The 14,859-nt window shown below is 56.0% G+C and overlaps 1 protein-coding gene across 2 annotated transcripts; it reads left to right on the top strand.

Moving 5' to 3' along the window:
* Nucleotides 1-1,098: 1,098 nt before the first annotated feature.
* On the top strand, nucleotides 1,099-14,126 carry LOC113962807 (vitamin D3 receptor). Of its 2 annotated transcripts, none has more exons than XM_027673578.1 (8): nucleotides 1,099-1,247; nucleotides 5,824-5,954; nucleotides 11,131-11,315; nucleotides 11,551-11,611; nucleotides 11,776-11,947; nucleotides 12,424-12,575; nucleotides 12,840-12,956; nucleotides 13,764-14,126. In XM_027673578.1, the coding sequence occupies exons 1-8, from the start codon at nucleotides 1,099-1,101 to the stop codon at nucleotides 14,021-14,023; spliced, it is 1,227 nt and encodes a 408-aa protein (XP_027529379.1). In that variant the 3' UTR covers nucleotides 14,024-14,126. The 2 variants fall into 2 exon arrangements, with proteins under 2 accessions (XP_027529379.1, XP_027529378.1); XM_027673577.1 differs by having other exon boundaries at nucleotides 11,488-11,611.
* The last annotated feature ends 733 nt before the right edge of the window (nucleotides 14,127-14,859 follow it).

Here is a 14,859-nt window from a genome sequence, read left to right as displayed (position 1 = left end):
AGCAGCTGAGATGCAGGGAGGCATCAGCCCCTGTGGAGACAACATTCAGCCAGGCTTTAAACAAAAAAAAAAAGGTTGCATGATGCTCCTGAATCAGCTCAAAATTTCTCATCCCCAGATGCACAGAGGGGACAACTCTGTCCTCTGTGTGAGGGAACTGAGGCACAGGAGCTGCTGGGAGCTCCCAGGGTGAGCTGAGCTGCACCCACAGCCTCGGTGTGACCTTTGCCAAGATATGGCACCAGGAGAACTTTACAACCTTTATTTTCCTGGTGCTTTTAGATACTCAGTGTTCCTAATAGACAGATTTCTGCCAGCGGATATCACAAGGCAGGGAGAGTCTTTTAAAAGCTCCATTTAGTTCTCATTCCAGCGATCTGCCCTAGGAGCACTATTTCCTCCCACCCTCATTTACAGCCCTGTGAGGGATTTTTTTTTTTTTAAAAAACAATCTTCATTTTGAGTCATGTTCAGGTTATTTTCTCACTTACGGGAGCTGATGCCACTTCCTGTCAGAGCACGAGGGAAATTCTCTGCTGCATCTGGGCTGTGTCACCTCCTGCCCCGGGGTTTAGGGCCAGTTCTGCTCCCCCCCTCAAAGGCTTTCTGGAGGAAAAGGGGCAAAGGAAACCCTCAGGGCGTGGGGTGAGCTGTAAGAGTTCTCCCACAAAGGGCTGTGAGTGTGTTCTGCGGGGTGTGGGGAGGGGGATCAGCCCTGGTTTTAGGGGGGACACCACCAGGCAGGGCAGTGGGCACAGCACCGAGCCTGCCAGAGCTCCAGGAGCGTTTGGGTGATCCTCTGGGGCACAGGGTGGGGGTTTGGGGTGTCCTGCGCAGGGCTGAGGTGCTCCTTGTGGGTCCCTCCCAGCTCAGCACACCCTGTGATCCCATGAGACCCGGCTTGGTGGTGGCGGGAGCCCCCGGAGCCGGAGGGGACACAAATTGGGGACGCGAGTTCCTCCCACCAAAACCAAGGCGGGTGGGGGAAAAAAAACCCCAAAACACCAAAAATCCTTTATTTGCATCTAACTGGCTTTTTGTATCGCTGTGTGATAACAGCTTGACAAAATAAACCCCTGGCTTTCATCCTCCCCAGACATGGAGCCCGGGGCTGCCAGCACGTCCCTGCCCGACCCCTCCGGCGACGGCGACCGCAACGTGCCGCGGATCTGCGGCGTCTGCGGGGACAGGGCCACCGGCTTCCACTTCAATGCCATGACCTGCGAGGGCTGCAAGGGCTTCTTCAGGTGAGCAGGAACCGGGAATGAGGCGCTGGAAAGCGGTGCCAGGGCCTGGGGGTGCCCTGGCAGCCACGAGGGCCAAGCGTGTCCTGCCTGGGGGGGCATCGCCGGGTGAGGAGGGGATTGTCCTGCTCTGCACCCGCCACGTTGGGGTGTTTGGGGCACCAAAATGTAAGATTTTAAGGCATTAAAGAGCATCCAAAGGAGGCCACGAGGGTGGGGAAGGGCCCTGAGGGGAGGGGCTGAGGGCACTCGGTGTGTTCAGCTGGAGAAGAGGAGGCTGAGGGGAGGCAGCGTTTTGGGGAAGGCTCAGTTTGACCCCTGTCCCAGCGATGCTCCAGGACTGACCCATCCTCATGGCAGTCCAGGGCACTTGCATCAAGTGAGAGAATGACTAATTGCTGGTGAAATGAAGGCACGTGATGATGATGATGATGATGATGATGATGGCGTGGGATGGGCTGGGAAGAGCCTTGCTCAAGTGTTCTGCACCAGCAAGGCCCAGTTTACACCTTTGAGCTGGGCTCTTGCAGGGCTTGAACTTCTGCAGCAAAGCCATAACTCCTCCTCTGGCAGAAATCTGGGGGTTTTCACAGGCCACAGTTTTCCGTGACCTGTTCTCAGCCATGGTGGCTCTGAAGTCACCAGCCAAGTCACCATGACACTTTCCCCAATTCCTGCTGCTAAACTCTTCTTTCAGGTGCTCTCCCCTGCTCTGCTCTGGTCTCCCTGCCACCTTCCCCATCCCTGTGGTGACAACAGGCTGGCTTTTGGTCCCTGGAATGGCCAGTGCCCCTTTCCTGAGTGTGACGTGGCTCTTGCACCCCCCTGAGCCCCATCTCTGTTGTCACACCCCTGGAATCTTGCAGGACCCTCACCTGGGACAGTATTTCTGAGCAGACACCGTTGTGTGCCAAGCTCTCCTCCCTAGCCAGCCCTTCATGCCCCAATCAAAGCCTTTATTTTCAATTTAAGGCTCTTGCTGCTTTTTAATCTTGCTTTCCAGGCACGCTCTCCCCAGGCCAGGTCTTGGTGTGTTCCCCTCTTGTTTACACTGGCACCTTTACCCGCCTTTTTCAACCCCTGAATTAATTAATTCTTGCTGCTGCCACAGCATTGAAGTGCTTTCTGCTGCTGGGAGAGCCTGGGCACTAAAACTGCCCTGGGGGAAGCTGTGCCTCCCTTTGCCACCTTGGGGTTTATAACACACTGTGTCCACTCGCTGATTTTCAACTCCCAGCTCGCAGATCTTTGAGAAAATCTCTGCCCTGGTATGGATTTTTGGGCACTCCCAGGGCTGGAAGAGGGCGAGCAGCTGGGAATATCGTGGGAATATTGAAGCCAGGGGCTGTCTCCCAGCTTTTGCTGGGTGAACTCTGCCTGTGAGGTGACTCTGTCCCTCCCCGGGCCGGGCTGGGACCGATCCTGCTGCTCCTGGAGCCTCATGCGGGTGGTGGAGGGACACGACCTGAGCCTTGGCTCATGGGGGCGGCAGCAGAACTGCTGCAGGACCCTCCTGGTGGCTCTCACCTGCCTTGGGGACGTACCTGGGACACGATTTCCCCCTGCTCAAAGTCCCCCAGAAGGTCCTGGGTTTAATGACCCCGTTAATTAGGACTTTATTGGCACCTCCGGGCGCACGTAGCCCGGGGCACAAACAGGCTGTCGGCTCTGCTGGCTTCAAAGTCCAGTTGACTGATGATGCCAAGGGCAACAGGGACCTTTTATTGGGCTCTGCTGTTTGCTCAGGAGCTCTGAAGCAGCACCTGAGCCAGAGGGATTTATTCCACGGCCCCTTGGCTGAGGCTTCCGCGGCTTCCCTGGTTCCTCCTTGCAGGTTTTCCCCACTTTCTGCCCCCAAGGTGGGGCATCCCGAGAGCTCCAGGAAGTCCCCCTGCTCTTGGGAGCTCTGTCCCCATCTCCCACCCCCAGGAGCAGCCCCCACAACCTCGGAGCTCTGCCAACCCCTCGGCCCCGGGTGTCTTGGCTCCCACCCTCGGGCTGGCGTGGAGCAGGGAGGGAGCCTCGTTATTTTTAGCAGCCTGGGATTCTGAAACGAGCCTCGAAATGGCCGGTTCTGGAGCTTTATAAAAACACACACGGGAGCCAGACGTGGTGAGCTCCCGCTGCGGGTCCGGCAGCCCCTCCCCGGCCCTACTGGTGTCACTGGGGGCCCCTGGGAGCCACCAGCCGGGACCTTGGAGGGGCAGCAAAGCAGCTCCTGTGCCCTGGGCTCGCGTAAACTGCAATTTTCATTCCAAACCCATAATGTTGGCTTGCCCTTGGACGCGGCACATCTTTCCCTGCCCGAGGGCCTCGTGTTTCTCCGGCTTGTTTGTGCATTCCCCGGCCTTGCCCTGGGCTGTGGGGGAAAAGATGAGCTGCCTGCTGGTCCCAAAGGCTCATAGACACAAGTTATTTCACTCAAAGTGGGTGATTTTTAGGGCGTTCAGCTCCAAATCCTGACTTGCCCTCCAGCTGGGCCGTGTTTGTCCCCGTCCTTGGGGCAGCAGATGTCCTGCTGATCTTGGAAAAAGGGGAAACCCCGGGGAAAAGCTGAAGTTTGCCAAATTGAGAGCCAGTGGCTGGGTGAAACGGGGATTTCGTGGCGTGAGGTGGGTCAGGGAGGGCTCTGCCAGCCCTCTCTCCTCTATTAATTTTCCTGCAAGCATTTATTCATGTCAGGTAAAGGGAGAGCAAAGTTTCTTTGTCGACATCTCCCTTTCTAAAATAGCCTCTAATTACATGCTGCTGGCTCTGCAGCCCGAGGACATATTTTATATTTATTCATATTTATATTTATATTTATACTCTCCCTGCATGGGGCTGGTCAGGGCTGGGGGAGCCCCTCAGTGTCACCCTCAGTGTCACCCCCTTGGTGCCTCCCCTTTGATGCAGGGGTTGTGCCCTGTCAGCTCAGTCTTGCAGAGGGGTTTTAGTGCTCCAAGAGGGGCTCTTTGTGGCAGGAGACTCCTCATCCTCGTGCTGAACTCAGCGTTGACTTGGTGGCAGATTTCGGGATTCATGGAATCCCAGAGCGGTTTGGGATGGGAAGGAACTCAAAACTCATCTCATCCCACCCCTCTGCCGTGGCCAGGGACACCTTCCACCATCCCAGCTTGCTCCAAGCCCTGTCCAACCTGGCCTTGGGCACGTCCAGGGATGGAGCATCCTTTGAGAAATCCATTCCAGGACCTCCTCACCCTCACAGGGAGGAATTTCTTTCCCAATACCCCATCTAACGCTGCCCTCTGGCAGTGGGAAGCCATTCCCCCTTGTCCTGTCCCTCCAGGCCCTTGTCCAAAGTCTCTCCAGCTCTCCTGGAGCTGCATCTCCGTCCTGTTCTTCCCCTGGGAACATCCCCACTTTGCCTTTGCAGCCTGGCAGCACCCAGGGCTTGGTTTGCCTCCGTTCCAAATCACCTCATTTAAACCCAGGCACCTTTAGAAACCTTCCCAAACAGAGAGAGGAGCTTTGCTCCCTGAGGAACTTTATCCAAGGCAAAGTGACATCTCCAGAGGCGACGGAGAAACTGCCCTTTGCATGGAGCAGCTCAGCTCCACCTAGAAAATGCCATTTTAGAGCCTCTCACCCTGCTGAAAGGCCCTCCTGGGAGCTCTGGCTTTGCCCCTTTGCCTTGGAAGGTTCTGGCTCTGACCCTTTGACCCTTTGCCTTGGAAGATTTTTTGGCTTTGCCTCTTTGACCCTTTGTCCTTGGAAGATTTACAGCCCCGATTGCAGCGGTGGGTGAACATGGCACAGTGTGGTTTTGGTGGAAGAGAGGCTTGTTATTTTAAGTGTTGTTTCTCTTGTATCCTGCAGTGAGATTTCTTTCTCCTGCACACACAAACATGTGCTCCAGCCAGTTATTCCAGCAAAGCCAGGCTTAAAGGTGGGTAAATGTTTAATAACACGGCCCCCACTCTGCTTTCTTTTGTTGCTGGGGGGGTTTCTCTGCAATCCTTCCACCCATCTCATGGCCTTCAAAATACTTGTTCAGACCCAGAAAACTGCTTTACCTGCCAGGTTGGACAGGGCTTGGAGCAACCTGGTCTAGTGGAAGGTGTCCCTGCTGGAACAAGATGGGCTTTAAGGTCCCTTCCCACCCAAACCATTCTGGGATTAACCTGTGGTTGAACCTCTTGGCTGTGTCCCTGTAAGAAGTTCTCCTTTTCCACACTGTCCAGCAGTGCCTGAACCTCTAACTCAAAGCTGTAGATGCACCCAAACATGTGCAGCCTCTCCAACTTCACAGAATCCCAGAATATTCCCAGCTGGACGGGCCCCACAAGAACCATCGAGTCCAGCTTTTAAGGGAATGGCCCGGAGGGGGGTTGACCCCACATCTTTGGTGTTGTTAGCACCAGGCTCTACCCAGCTGAGCTCATCTCAGGGTCTTCTCTTGACCTTCTCCAGCTGAACACAACCAGGTCAGAGACACCTCCAGCACCCCCAGCACCCCCTCAGCAGCATTTTGCCCTCCGGGAGCCGCATTCGTCCTCCCGTCTCCTCCCGAGGTTTGGAGCAGCCTCTTGGAGAGCCAAACCAGGGGCTGACTGGGTGTTTTTCTGCCCCTCCCCAGGAGGAGCATGAAGAGGAAGGCCATGTTCACCTGCCCCTTCAACGGGGACTGCAAGATCACCAAGGACAACCGGCGGCACTGCCAGGCGTGCCGGCTCAAGCGCTGCGTGGACATCGGCATGATGAAGGAGTGTGAGTACGACCCCGGGGCACATCCCAGCCCCAGCTGGGCCATGCCCAGCTCCCTCCCCGTCCCCAGGAAGTGGGAAGGGCAGCACAAAACCTGGACACCCTCCCGGGACTCGAGGGGGATGCAAAGGGCAGCGGATGCGGTGGGTTAATCATCTGAGAGGAGCTCGTTTAATGATCCCCGTGGGCACTGGGGTGATCCAGGAGCTGCTTTTCCCGGGGCCAAGCGGCTTTTCCCGGCTCTCCAGGGGCATCAGCTTTTTGTGAGGGCATCCAGGGAGGTTTGTGGTCGATGCCTGGGCACGCTGGTTGATTCTGTTGCGTCTTGAATTTCTTGGGTCGTGGCTGAGGGCCTCTCTCTGCACACCAAAGGGTGATGGTAAATTTGCTGGTTAAATTTTAGGCATGAGTTGGGATTTGATTGTGGGGTTTAGATAGAAAAAAACACCTCCTGACACCTAAAGATTATATCCATGCCTAAAATATATCGATGTTTTTATTGGTTGCTACATAAAGACATTTTTCTGCGTGTTTTGGATTTGGGCAGAATGTTTCCTGTATCCTCTCTGCTCGGAGCAGAAAATAGGTATTTTTGAGGCTGATATTTGTGGTTATTTTCCCCCATCAGTTCTCTTTCAGAGGGGCAGTCCTGCAAATTCCAGTGGGCGTGTGTTTTTCCTTACCCTTTGTGTCCTGTGTCTGAGCAAAGAAATTAATGTTCATTGGTTCTGAATTACATAGTTCTCTTTCACTAATTAGTGTTCTACCTATTGGTTATTGATTTCTCACTCTTTATGTTAATTAGTCCATACTTTTAGTCATTTTAGTATCTTTTTTCCATCGGTAGGGACTTTCCAACACAAAGGCTGAGTCTTTGTTGGCCTCTTCTTTATCTTCTGCTTTCTGTGAGATGTCCTTGTGGTCCATAAATTCTGCATTCCAGGTGTCCAACTTCAACAATCCATCTTTCCCTCCCAGGCTTTGTAGGTCGAAGCAAATCAGAGTTAGTTTATCAAAACCTTAATTTCAATTAAGACTTTAATTAACTTCAATTAAAACTTAATTCTCCCGAGCTGTGTTCCCTCAAAAGCACCTTAGGACAACTTTGCTGAATGCTGACTAAGAGTAATTTAAGAACAGCATAATTAATATCTATTGGTTATGATTCATTAAAACAATGAATTAGAAGATAATTAAAACCATTAACTAAAATTATTAGAAAGTTCTATCCTTTCCAACAGAGCTGGGTTGTGTTTTCCTCCTCTGTAGCTCTGGGCTGGTTTTTTTTTGGGCCCTGCCATGTGGGTCCCTCCAGCCACGTGCACAGCAGAGACTTAAGTAAACAGCAGAGGGAAGCAAAGTAGTTTTTAACCCAATCCAAACACGCTAATGTTGCCCAAATATTTATTTTCCTCGGCTGTATTTATGGATAAGCAGCTTTTAAAAATAAAATGTGTTTGACGTGCTCCCTCCTACGTCGCACGAGCTCTCCACGGCCCGGCTCCTGGGGAGGAGGTTGGTGGTCATGGGGTGTTCAAACCCAACAACAGCTCCTGCTGGGAGACCGTGGGCAGGGGTGTCCATGGACCTGGGAGCCTGGAAAATGGAAGGGGTGCTCCTTGCCTCGTGTGGGGAGCAGGGAACAAACAGTGCCACCAAAAGCCTCTGGGTTCTCCGGGGAAATCAGAGCGGTTTGGGGAAATTGGAACGTGGAGGGGTTTGCAGGGAAGCAACACCTAAACATCCCACGGTCCTAAAGATCCCTGATGAAGAGAAAAATCCCTGGATATTATCCTTTTAAACTAGAGGGAGAGAAAGGCCACACAGGGCACTGTCTACCCCCGTGTTTTGGGGAGCACAAGGTGCCAACCCGGTCACGTGGCTCCTTTGAGGCTCGTTCGGAGCTAACGAGGGAGACGTTTTGACCTGCACTAATTACTCAGGGCAGGCTGGAGAGTGCCTGGGCAGAGATGCCAAGCTGTTTGCTCCAGGTGCCAGGGCCGGGCATGTTCTCCACGGGAGTTAACGTGTAAGTGACCCCGTTAGCAAACCGTGACTGGATTAACCAAAACCAACCCCCCGGGACTAAAAATAACCTTCCATGGACTTTGCCACCGGAGACTGCTGTTATTTTTAGATGGAATAAGGCATCTTGAAGCTTTTGAGGGGGTTGGTGTCTTCCACAAGGCTGTTGTTTGTGTTGTTTGGGAATGTCCCTGTGGCTCTGGAAGGCAGGTCTCCAGCCTGGGGATGCCTCTGGCTGCCCTGTTCCCTTCCTGCTGCTTTTTCCTGGGATGATGCTTGGCATGAGTGGGCTGTAAAGCAGGGCTGAGGGGCTGGGGCTGGACTATCCCACCTGCTGTGCCACTGCTTTAGGTGGCCAGAAAATGGGAGGGGGGGAATTACTCCTTCCCTGCAAAACTGCCGTTTTTCCTGGAGCTGAGGAAGGGACACCCATCCCTCGGGGGTTGGATCCACACCATGGGCTCCCTCAGGGAATTCACCTCCCAGTGTCTCTGCCCCTTCTCCCCCAGCCTTTAACAGCTCCTGTGTTCTCAGTCTTCACGTGTTCTCCAGAGAAGGTGGTGCCACTCAACCCTCAGCACCCCTTATCCCTTTTCCAAGGAAAAGGCTTGCTGGGATGTGGCTGGAGTCCTGAGCAGCTGGTGCTCAGCGCCCTCCCCACGAGGTTTGATTTATGATCTCAGGGCTGAAAATCCCCAGAGGGGAGGATCACAAAAACAGAACCAAACCAGCATCTCACAGCCAGGGAGAGGAGCAGAAATGGGAAGGAATTTCCCTGGAATTTCCCCAGATGCTCAGGGGAGCAGGAAGGGTTATGGTTGTGTAGGGTGAGGGTGAGCAGGGAGGGACACAACCTCTCCTGCTCTCCTCCACTTCCCAAAGAGGTGATGGCCCTCAAAGCCAAGACATCCCTGCTGCTCTAAGCATGGGATGTGTTATTCCTGAGCCCGGGAGCTGCTGCCAGACTCTGGCACTCCCAGATGTTTCCTAAACTTCCTTTTTCTTTTATATTTGGCTGCTCTTTCCTGCTTGATGGAGCCTTTGTGCTGCTCCCCCCCACCCACCCCGTCCTGCAGCACTTCCAAGCCCCTGGTTTTGGCCAGGGGTGCAGAGTTGGGTCCTCACCCTGTATCCCTGTATCCTCGTGCTCCACAATCCCAGCAGTGTTGGCCGTGGCTTTCCCTGCTGCCTTGTGGCGTCTCCACAGAGGGCCAGTGTCTGGCTGGATGTGATGGGCAGATGTTATCTCAGCCTCCACACGGATTTGGGGTCAGGGCAGCCCACAGAGGCTCAGCCACGGCGCCGGCTGTGCCAGGAGTCTGTGGCTGGATGGCTCTTGGAAAGCTCGGAGCTGGGATGGGAGCTGGGATCTCAGTGCAGGTGTTGAGCCGCTTCCCAGCCCTGTATTCCCACTCCCATCCTCCTGTGAGTCCAAATAACCGTGGAATCCTTTTCCCCAGCACTTTATAAAGCAGTGGAGGGGGGAGTCACTGTGCTGACATCCCTCATCCATGTTATCCCTGCTCCTGTGGGAAAGCTGGTTCCTGTGGCACGGAGCGTTTCAGGTTTGCTGCTCATCACCAGAAACAGCTCGTGCCAGGCTGAGAAATGCCACTGCCAGACTGTTGCCAGCCTGGTTGAGGGCTGCATTCCCTAAAAGAGGGTGGGAAATCCCAAGCTGACTTCCCTGGCAGTCTCGCCCCAGCACAGAAACATCCTTATCTTTCCATTCCGCTCTGTGGATGCCTCCTAATGTTCCTGGGATCATAGTTTGGGTTGGGAGAGACCAATAAAGGTCATCTAGTCCTTGCAGGATCCCAAATTTGCCTGGTGTAACCTGCAGGAATCCCCTCCGAGGCCCCGATCCTTGGGACACTTCCAGCACCGCGGCCACAGCCGAGCGCTTGGCTTTGCCCCATCCTCCTCCTCAGCCCCACATGTGGCTTCCCCCACCAGTTTCTCCCCTTGCATGCAGTGCCCACATGGATCTGATCCTTTTGTACGAAGAACTGGGAGGGGGGATGGCAAAACTCTCGATTTTTCTCCCCGAGCAGTCGCGCCGTGCCCCGCGGAGCCGCCGTAACGCGCCCGCGGCCGAGGCGACCTCTCAGCTCTATCTGCTCATTCCCGTCTCTCCGAGACCTTCTGGTGCCCTCTGAGGTTGTGCAAGTCTGAAAAGGGATTGGAAAAACGCCGCTGGCTAAAGGAGCAGGGACAGCAAACAGCTCCTTGCCTGGAGCCCCACGGCTGCAGCTCCCTCCCCGCCCTTCGCCAACCTCTCGGCCCAAATTCCACCTCGACTCGCCCAGAGTCAAATCTCCTCACGCAGGGCAGGCTCAGCCACCTCGGCATCAGATAACACGCTTGGGGTTTTCTGTAATGCCCTGGTGAAAGGGCTAATAACAGCCTGAGGAAGGGGAATTGCTATTTTTAGGTGGATGTGTGTTACCAAGCGCTTTCGGGAGCGGGTGACGCGGCTACAGGGATGGAGGTGGAACCCAAGAGATCTGTGCAGCTCCCTTGTGCTTTTCTTCTCTTTCAGCCCTCTCAAGCCATTGACATCTCCAAGCTCTTTTTTATAAAGTTAAAATTTGAGCCCAGATTGTCTGTGGCTGCTCCCCTTCCCTAAATAAAGGGGACAATCCTAGTGTATCACCAACCCCTGGCTGCTTCCGAGGGCCATCACCCCTAACACAAGCCATAAATACCCACCCCTGGGAGTGGGGGGTGTTTATGTGTGCCCTTAGCTTAAACATAAGGTTAGAACTCCCCTGGGGATGCTGCAGAAGTGCTGCTGGATACCCAGGGTGGCAGCTGGGGCCGAGCGGAGCCGCGTTGGGCACTGGAGCTGGGTGAACCCACTGACCCGAGTCTGGCGGGATCAGGATTTCGGTCACCTGGAAAGCACAGAGCAAACAGCAAGGGAGCAGAGCGGGCGTGTGGCAGTGCTCATGTGGCCTTATCTCACCCAGCCCTTGCCTAAAAGCACCATAAACTGCCGGGCACAGCGGGAAGCCGTGACCCGGCAGCCGAGGTGACAGCGGGGTGGGGTCGATGCGGGTTCAATGACTGATTATCCAGGCCATGGGGACACTCTCTGCCGCAGCCTGGGGTTGCTGCAGTCCCTGTTTCTGCCCCTTCCCCTGCCCCACAGTCATCCTGACGGACGAGGAGGTGCAGAGGAAGCGGGAGATGATCCTGAAGCGCAAGGAGGAGGAGGCGCTCAAGGAGAGCCTGAAGCCCAAGCTCTCGGAGGAGCAGCAGAGGGTCATCGACATCCTGCTCGAGGCCCATCGCAAAACCTACGACCCCACCTACGCCGACTTCTCCAAGTTCCGGGTACGGCCGGGCCGCCCCCACCCCCGTGGGCACCCCCCAGATGCTCCAAACCCCTCTCACCCCTCAGAGAGGAGTTAAAAATCTCCCTGCAGAGCCCTCGCTGCTCGTGGGGAACAACCACCACACGTCCCCTTCCCAGCCCTGTTCCTCATGCCCTGCCCTTCTCTTCCAGCCCCCCGTGAGAAGCCACCCCCCCAACGGGGGGGCAACAAAGTCCTCCTCTCTCCTCACCCAGGACCTGTCGGAGGAGGATTCCACTGATCTCTTCGGCTCCGATGCCTTCAGCACATTCCCAGGTACCACACTCGCTTCCCCGGGGGTGACAGGGGGAGAAATGCAGCAGCTTGACCTAAACCTGACACTTCAGAGCCTTGTTTTCCCTCCTGTGGGGGCTCATTTAGCTGTAAAACCCTCCTGGGGGTGTTGCACCATCACGCCCTGAGCGTCTCCCTCTCTCCAGAGTCCGTGGAGCCCCGGATGTTTTCCAACCTGGTCCTCTCCGAGGAGAGTGACGAGAGCTCCTCCATGAACATCGAGTTCTCCCAGCTCTCCATGCTCCCACACCTGGCTGACCTGGTCAGCTACAGCATCCAGAAGGTGATCGGCTTTGCCAAAATGATCCCGGGATTCAGGTGAGACGTTTGCTCCCAGATCTGGTGTCCAAGGCGGTTTTCCACTCTTGGGAATCCTGTCCTACCCTCCACAGCCAGATCATGTTCTCTGCTTCCCCTTCACAGCTGTCCCTCGGCTCTGTCCCTTTCCCAGGTCTGTTCCTACTTTGATGTTTTCTGTCTCTCCTCCTTCCTGTGGTTCTCCTCTCCTCTCTTTCCAAACTCTGGAAAATTCACCCAAACTCTGTCAGCGAAACAACTCGAGCTGCTGCACCCTGAGGGGTTTGTGAAGGGCCCTCAGGTCCTGTTTCACTCCAGGCTGGTGCCCAGGGCATGGACAAATGCACCTGGAGGAACTCCTGACACAGGAACCGTGGGGAGGGAAGAGCTGGGCTGCCCCAGGGATGGGGTGACCGATGGGACCCTGATGGGGGTGGTGGTTTCTGTCCCTCTGCTCGTGGACAAGTCTCACCTCAACCTCCCCCCCCGTGGTGCAGGGACCTGTCAGCAGAGGACCAGATTGTCCTGCTGAAGTCCAGTGCCATCGAGGTGATCATGCTGCGCTCCAACCAGTCCTTCACCCTCGAGGACATGAGCTGGACCTGCGGCAGCAACGACTTCAAGTACAGGGTCAGCGACGTCACCCAAGGTAAAGCTGCCAGACCCTCCCCTGCTAAGGAATCTCGTCCCAGCCTTAAGTTCAGGCGCAGAAATCCCATGGGTTTTTCCCTGGAAAGCCATTCCCTCTGCACCCATCAGGAAAGGTGCTGGACTGTGCCCTGAACCTCTTCCACTCAAGGATTTGAGGGCCAACGTTAAGAACAGAGGGTGCAGGTGGCAGAGCAGGACCTTAAATCTGCATGGGAGATCCTCTTCCAGAGCCAGCCGTGCTAAAGGTCCGTTCTCTTCCCAGCTGGCCACAGCATGGACCTGCTGGAGCCGCTCGTGAAATTCCAGGTTGGCTTGAAGAAGCTGAACCTTCATGAGGAAGAGCACGTGCTCCTCATGGCCATCTGCATCCTGTCCCCAGGTAGGACCTGGCCAGGGGTTGGTGTGTCCTCAGAGAAAAGGGTGGGAGTCATTCCGAATATGGGGGGTGGTTTTGGGCACCGCAGTATAGGGAAGATATTGAGCTGTTGGAGCATCCAAAGGAGGGTAACGAAGGTGGAGAAGGACCTTGAGGGGCTGAGGGCACTTGGTGTGTCCAGCTGGAGAAGAGGAGACTGAGGGGAGACCTCACTGGGGTCTTCAATATCCATGGAGAGGCAGAGGAGGGGCAGGGACTGAGCTCTGCCCTGGGGGGAGCAGGGACAGCACCCAGGGAATGTTCTGGAGCTGTGCCAGGGCAGGGTCAGGTTGGATCCCAGGGAATGTTCTGGAGCTGTGCCAGGGCAGGGGCAGGTTGGACCCCGGGGAAAGGTTCTTCCCCCCGAGGGTGGGTGGGTTGGTGGTTGGCCAAGGCTGCCAGAGCTCAAGGGGTGTTTGGGTGATCCTTTGGGGCACAGGGTGGGATTTTGGGGTGTCCTGTGCAGGGCACAGGGTTGGACTGGGTGGTCCTGGTGGGTCTCTTCCAAGTGGGCAGATTCTGGGATTCTGGGATGTCCTGGAGCTGTGCCAGGGCAGGGTCAGGTTGGACCCCAGGGAAAGGTTCTTCCCCCCGAGGGTGGCTGGGCACTGACCAGGCTCCCCAGGGCAGCGGGCACAGATCTCCAGGAGCGTTTGGATGCTCCTCCGGGGCACACGGGGTGACTCCTGGGGATGGTTGAGGGTCGGACTGGACGATCCCTTGGCGATCCCTTCCAACTCGGCATCTCCCGTGATCCCCGGTGTTCCCCAGACCGCCCGGGCGTGCAGGACACCTCGCTGGTGGAATCCCTGCAGGACAGGCTCTCGGAGATCCTGCAGACCTACATCCGCTGCCGGCACCCGCCCCCGGGGAGCCGCCTGCTCTACGCCAAGATGATCCAGAAGCTGGCGGACCTGCGGAGCCTCAACGAGGAGCACTCGCGGCAGTACCGCTGCCTGTCCTTCCAGCCCGAGCACAGCATGCAGCTCACGCCGCTCGTGCTCGAGGTCTTCGGCAACGAGATCTCCTGACTCGGGTGTCCCGAGGAGCTGAGCCAGCCACGGGCAGAAGGGAGAAGCCAGCCAGGCTTTTCCCGAGCTCCCGGGCAGGAGTTTTGTACCTTGGGTTTGGTTTCGTGCTCCTGGGAGCCCTGCTTTGTTTGCAGGTTGGCAGGGATGGACCCGGATCCGTGTGGTTTCCCCACCAGGAGCAGCTTTCCCTGCTGTCTGTGCAAACCGATTTATCCCCTTATGGATGTTTTGGGGCTGGGCTGCCTCAAATCCCTTCTTTTTTTTCACCTGGACATTGGGGCTGTTGGGAAGGAGAAGCACTTGGGGTGGTTTTGGACTCGGGGCACCGCTGACCATCCTCTGCTCCCACCCTAAGTCCCACAGCACTCGCCCCCTGCCCACTTCCAAAGGGAGATGCCAGTGGGATTGAACACCCCAAGTCCCAGCCAGGAGGGGCCATGTCCCCACGGGTGACCAGCTCAGACACATCCCGGGTGCCACCGTTGGACTGGGATGGGCCAAAAGCAACTGAGTGAGCTCAGAGAGGGGGAATTTGTCCTCAGCCCCCAAAGGAAAGAACTTTATTTGCATTCCCAGCGCTGCCTGGAGGTGGGGGGGCAGGGGAATCTCTGGGTGACTTCCCCACCACCACCTTTGGAGCTGAACCCCTCTGTGTGATGGGATGACAAGCCTCTGGATGGGGAAACGACCCCCGGGATGGGGGAACAACCCCCCGGGATGGGGCAACAACCCCCAGGATGGGGGAACAACCCCCAGGATGGGGGAACGACCCCCGGGATGTGGAGATGACCACGGTCCCAGCTCGGCTTCCTCCCCCTGCCGCGTTCTGTGTCCTG

The sequence above is a fragment of the Neopelma chrysocephalum genome, unplaced genomic scaffold (assembly GCF_003984885.1).
Source record: "Neopelma chrysocephalum unplaced genomic scaffold, ASM398488v2 Primary Assembly neopelma1_185228, whole genome shotgun sequence".
Taxonomy (NCBI): domain Eukaryota; kingdom Metazoa; phylum Chordata; class Aves; order Passeriformes; family Pipridae; genus Neopelma; species Neopelma chrysocephalum.
Note: the sequence above shows the minus strand (reverse complement) of the source record. Positions and strands in the feature narration are given on the sequence as shown.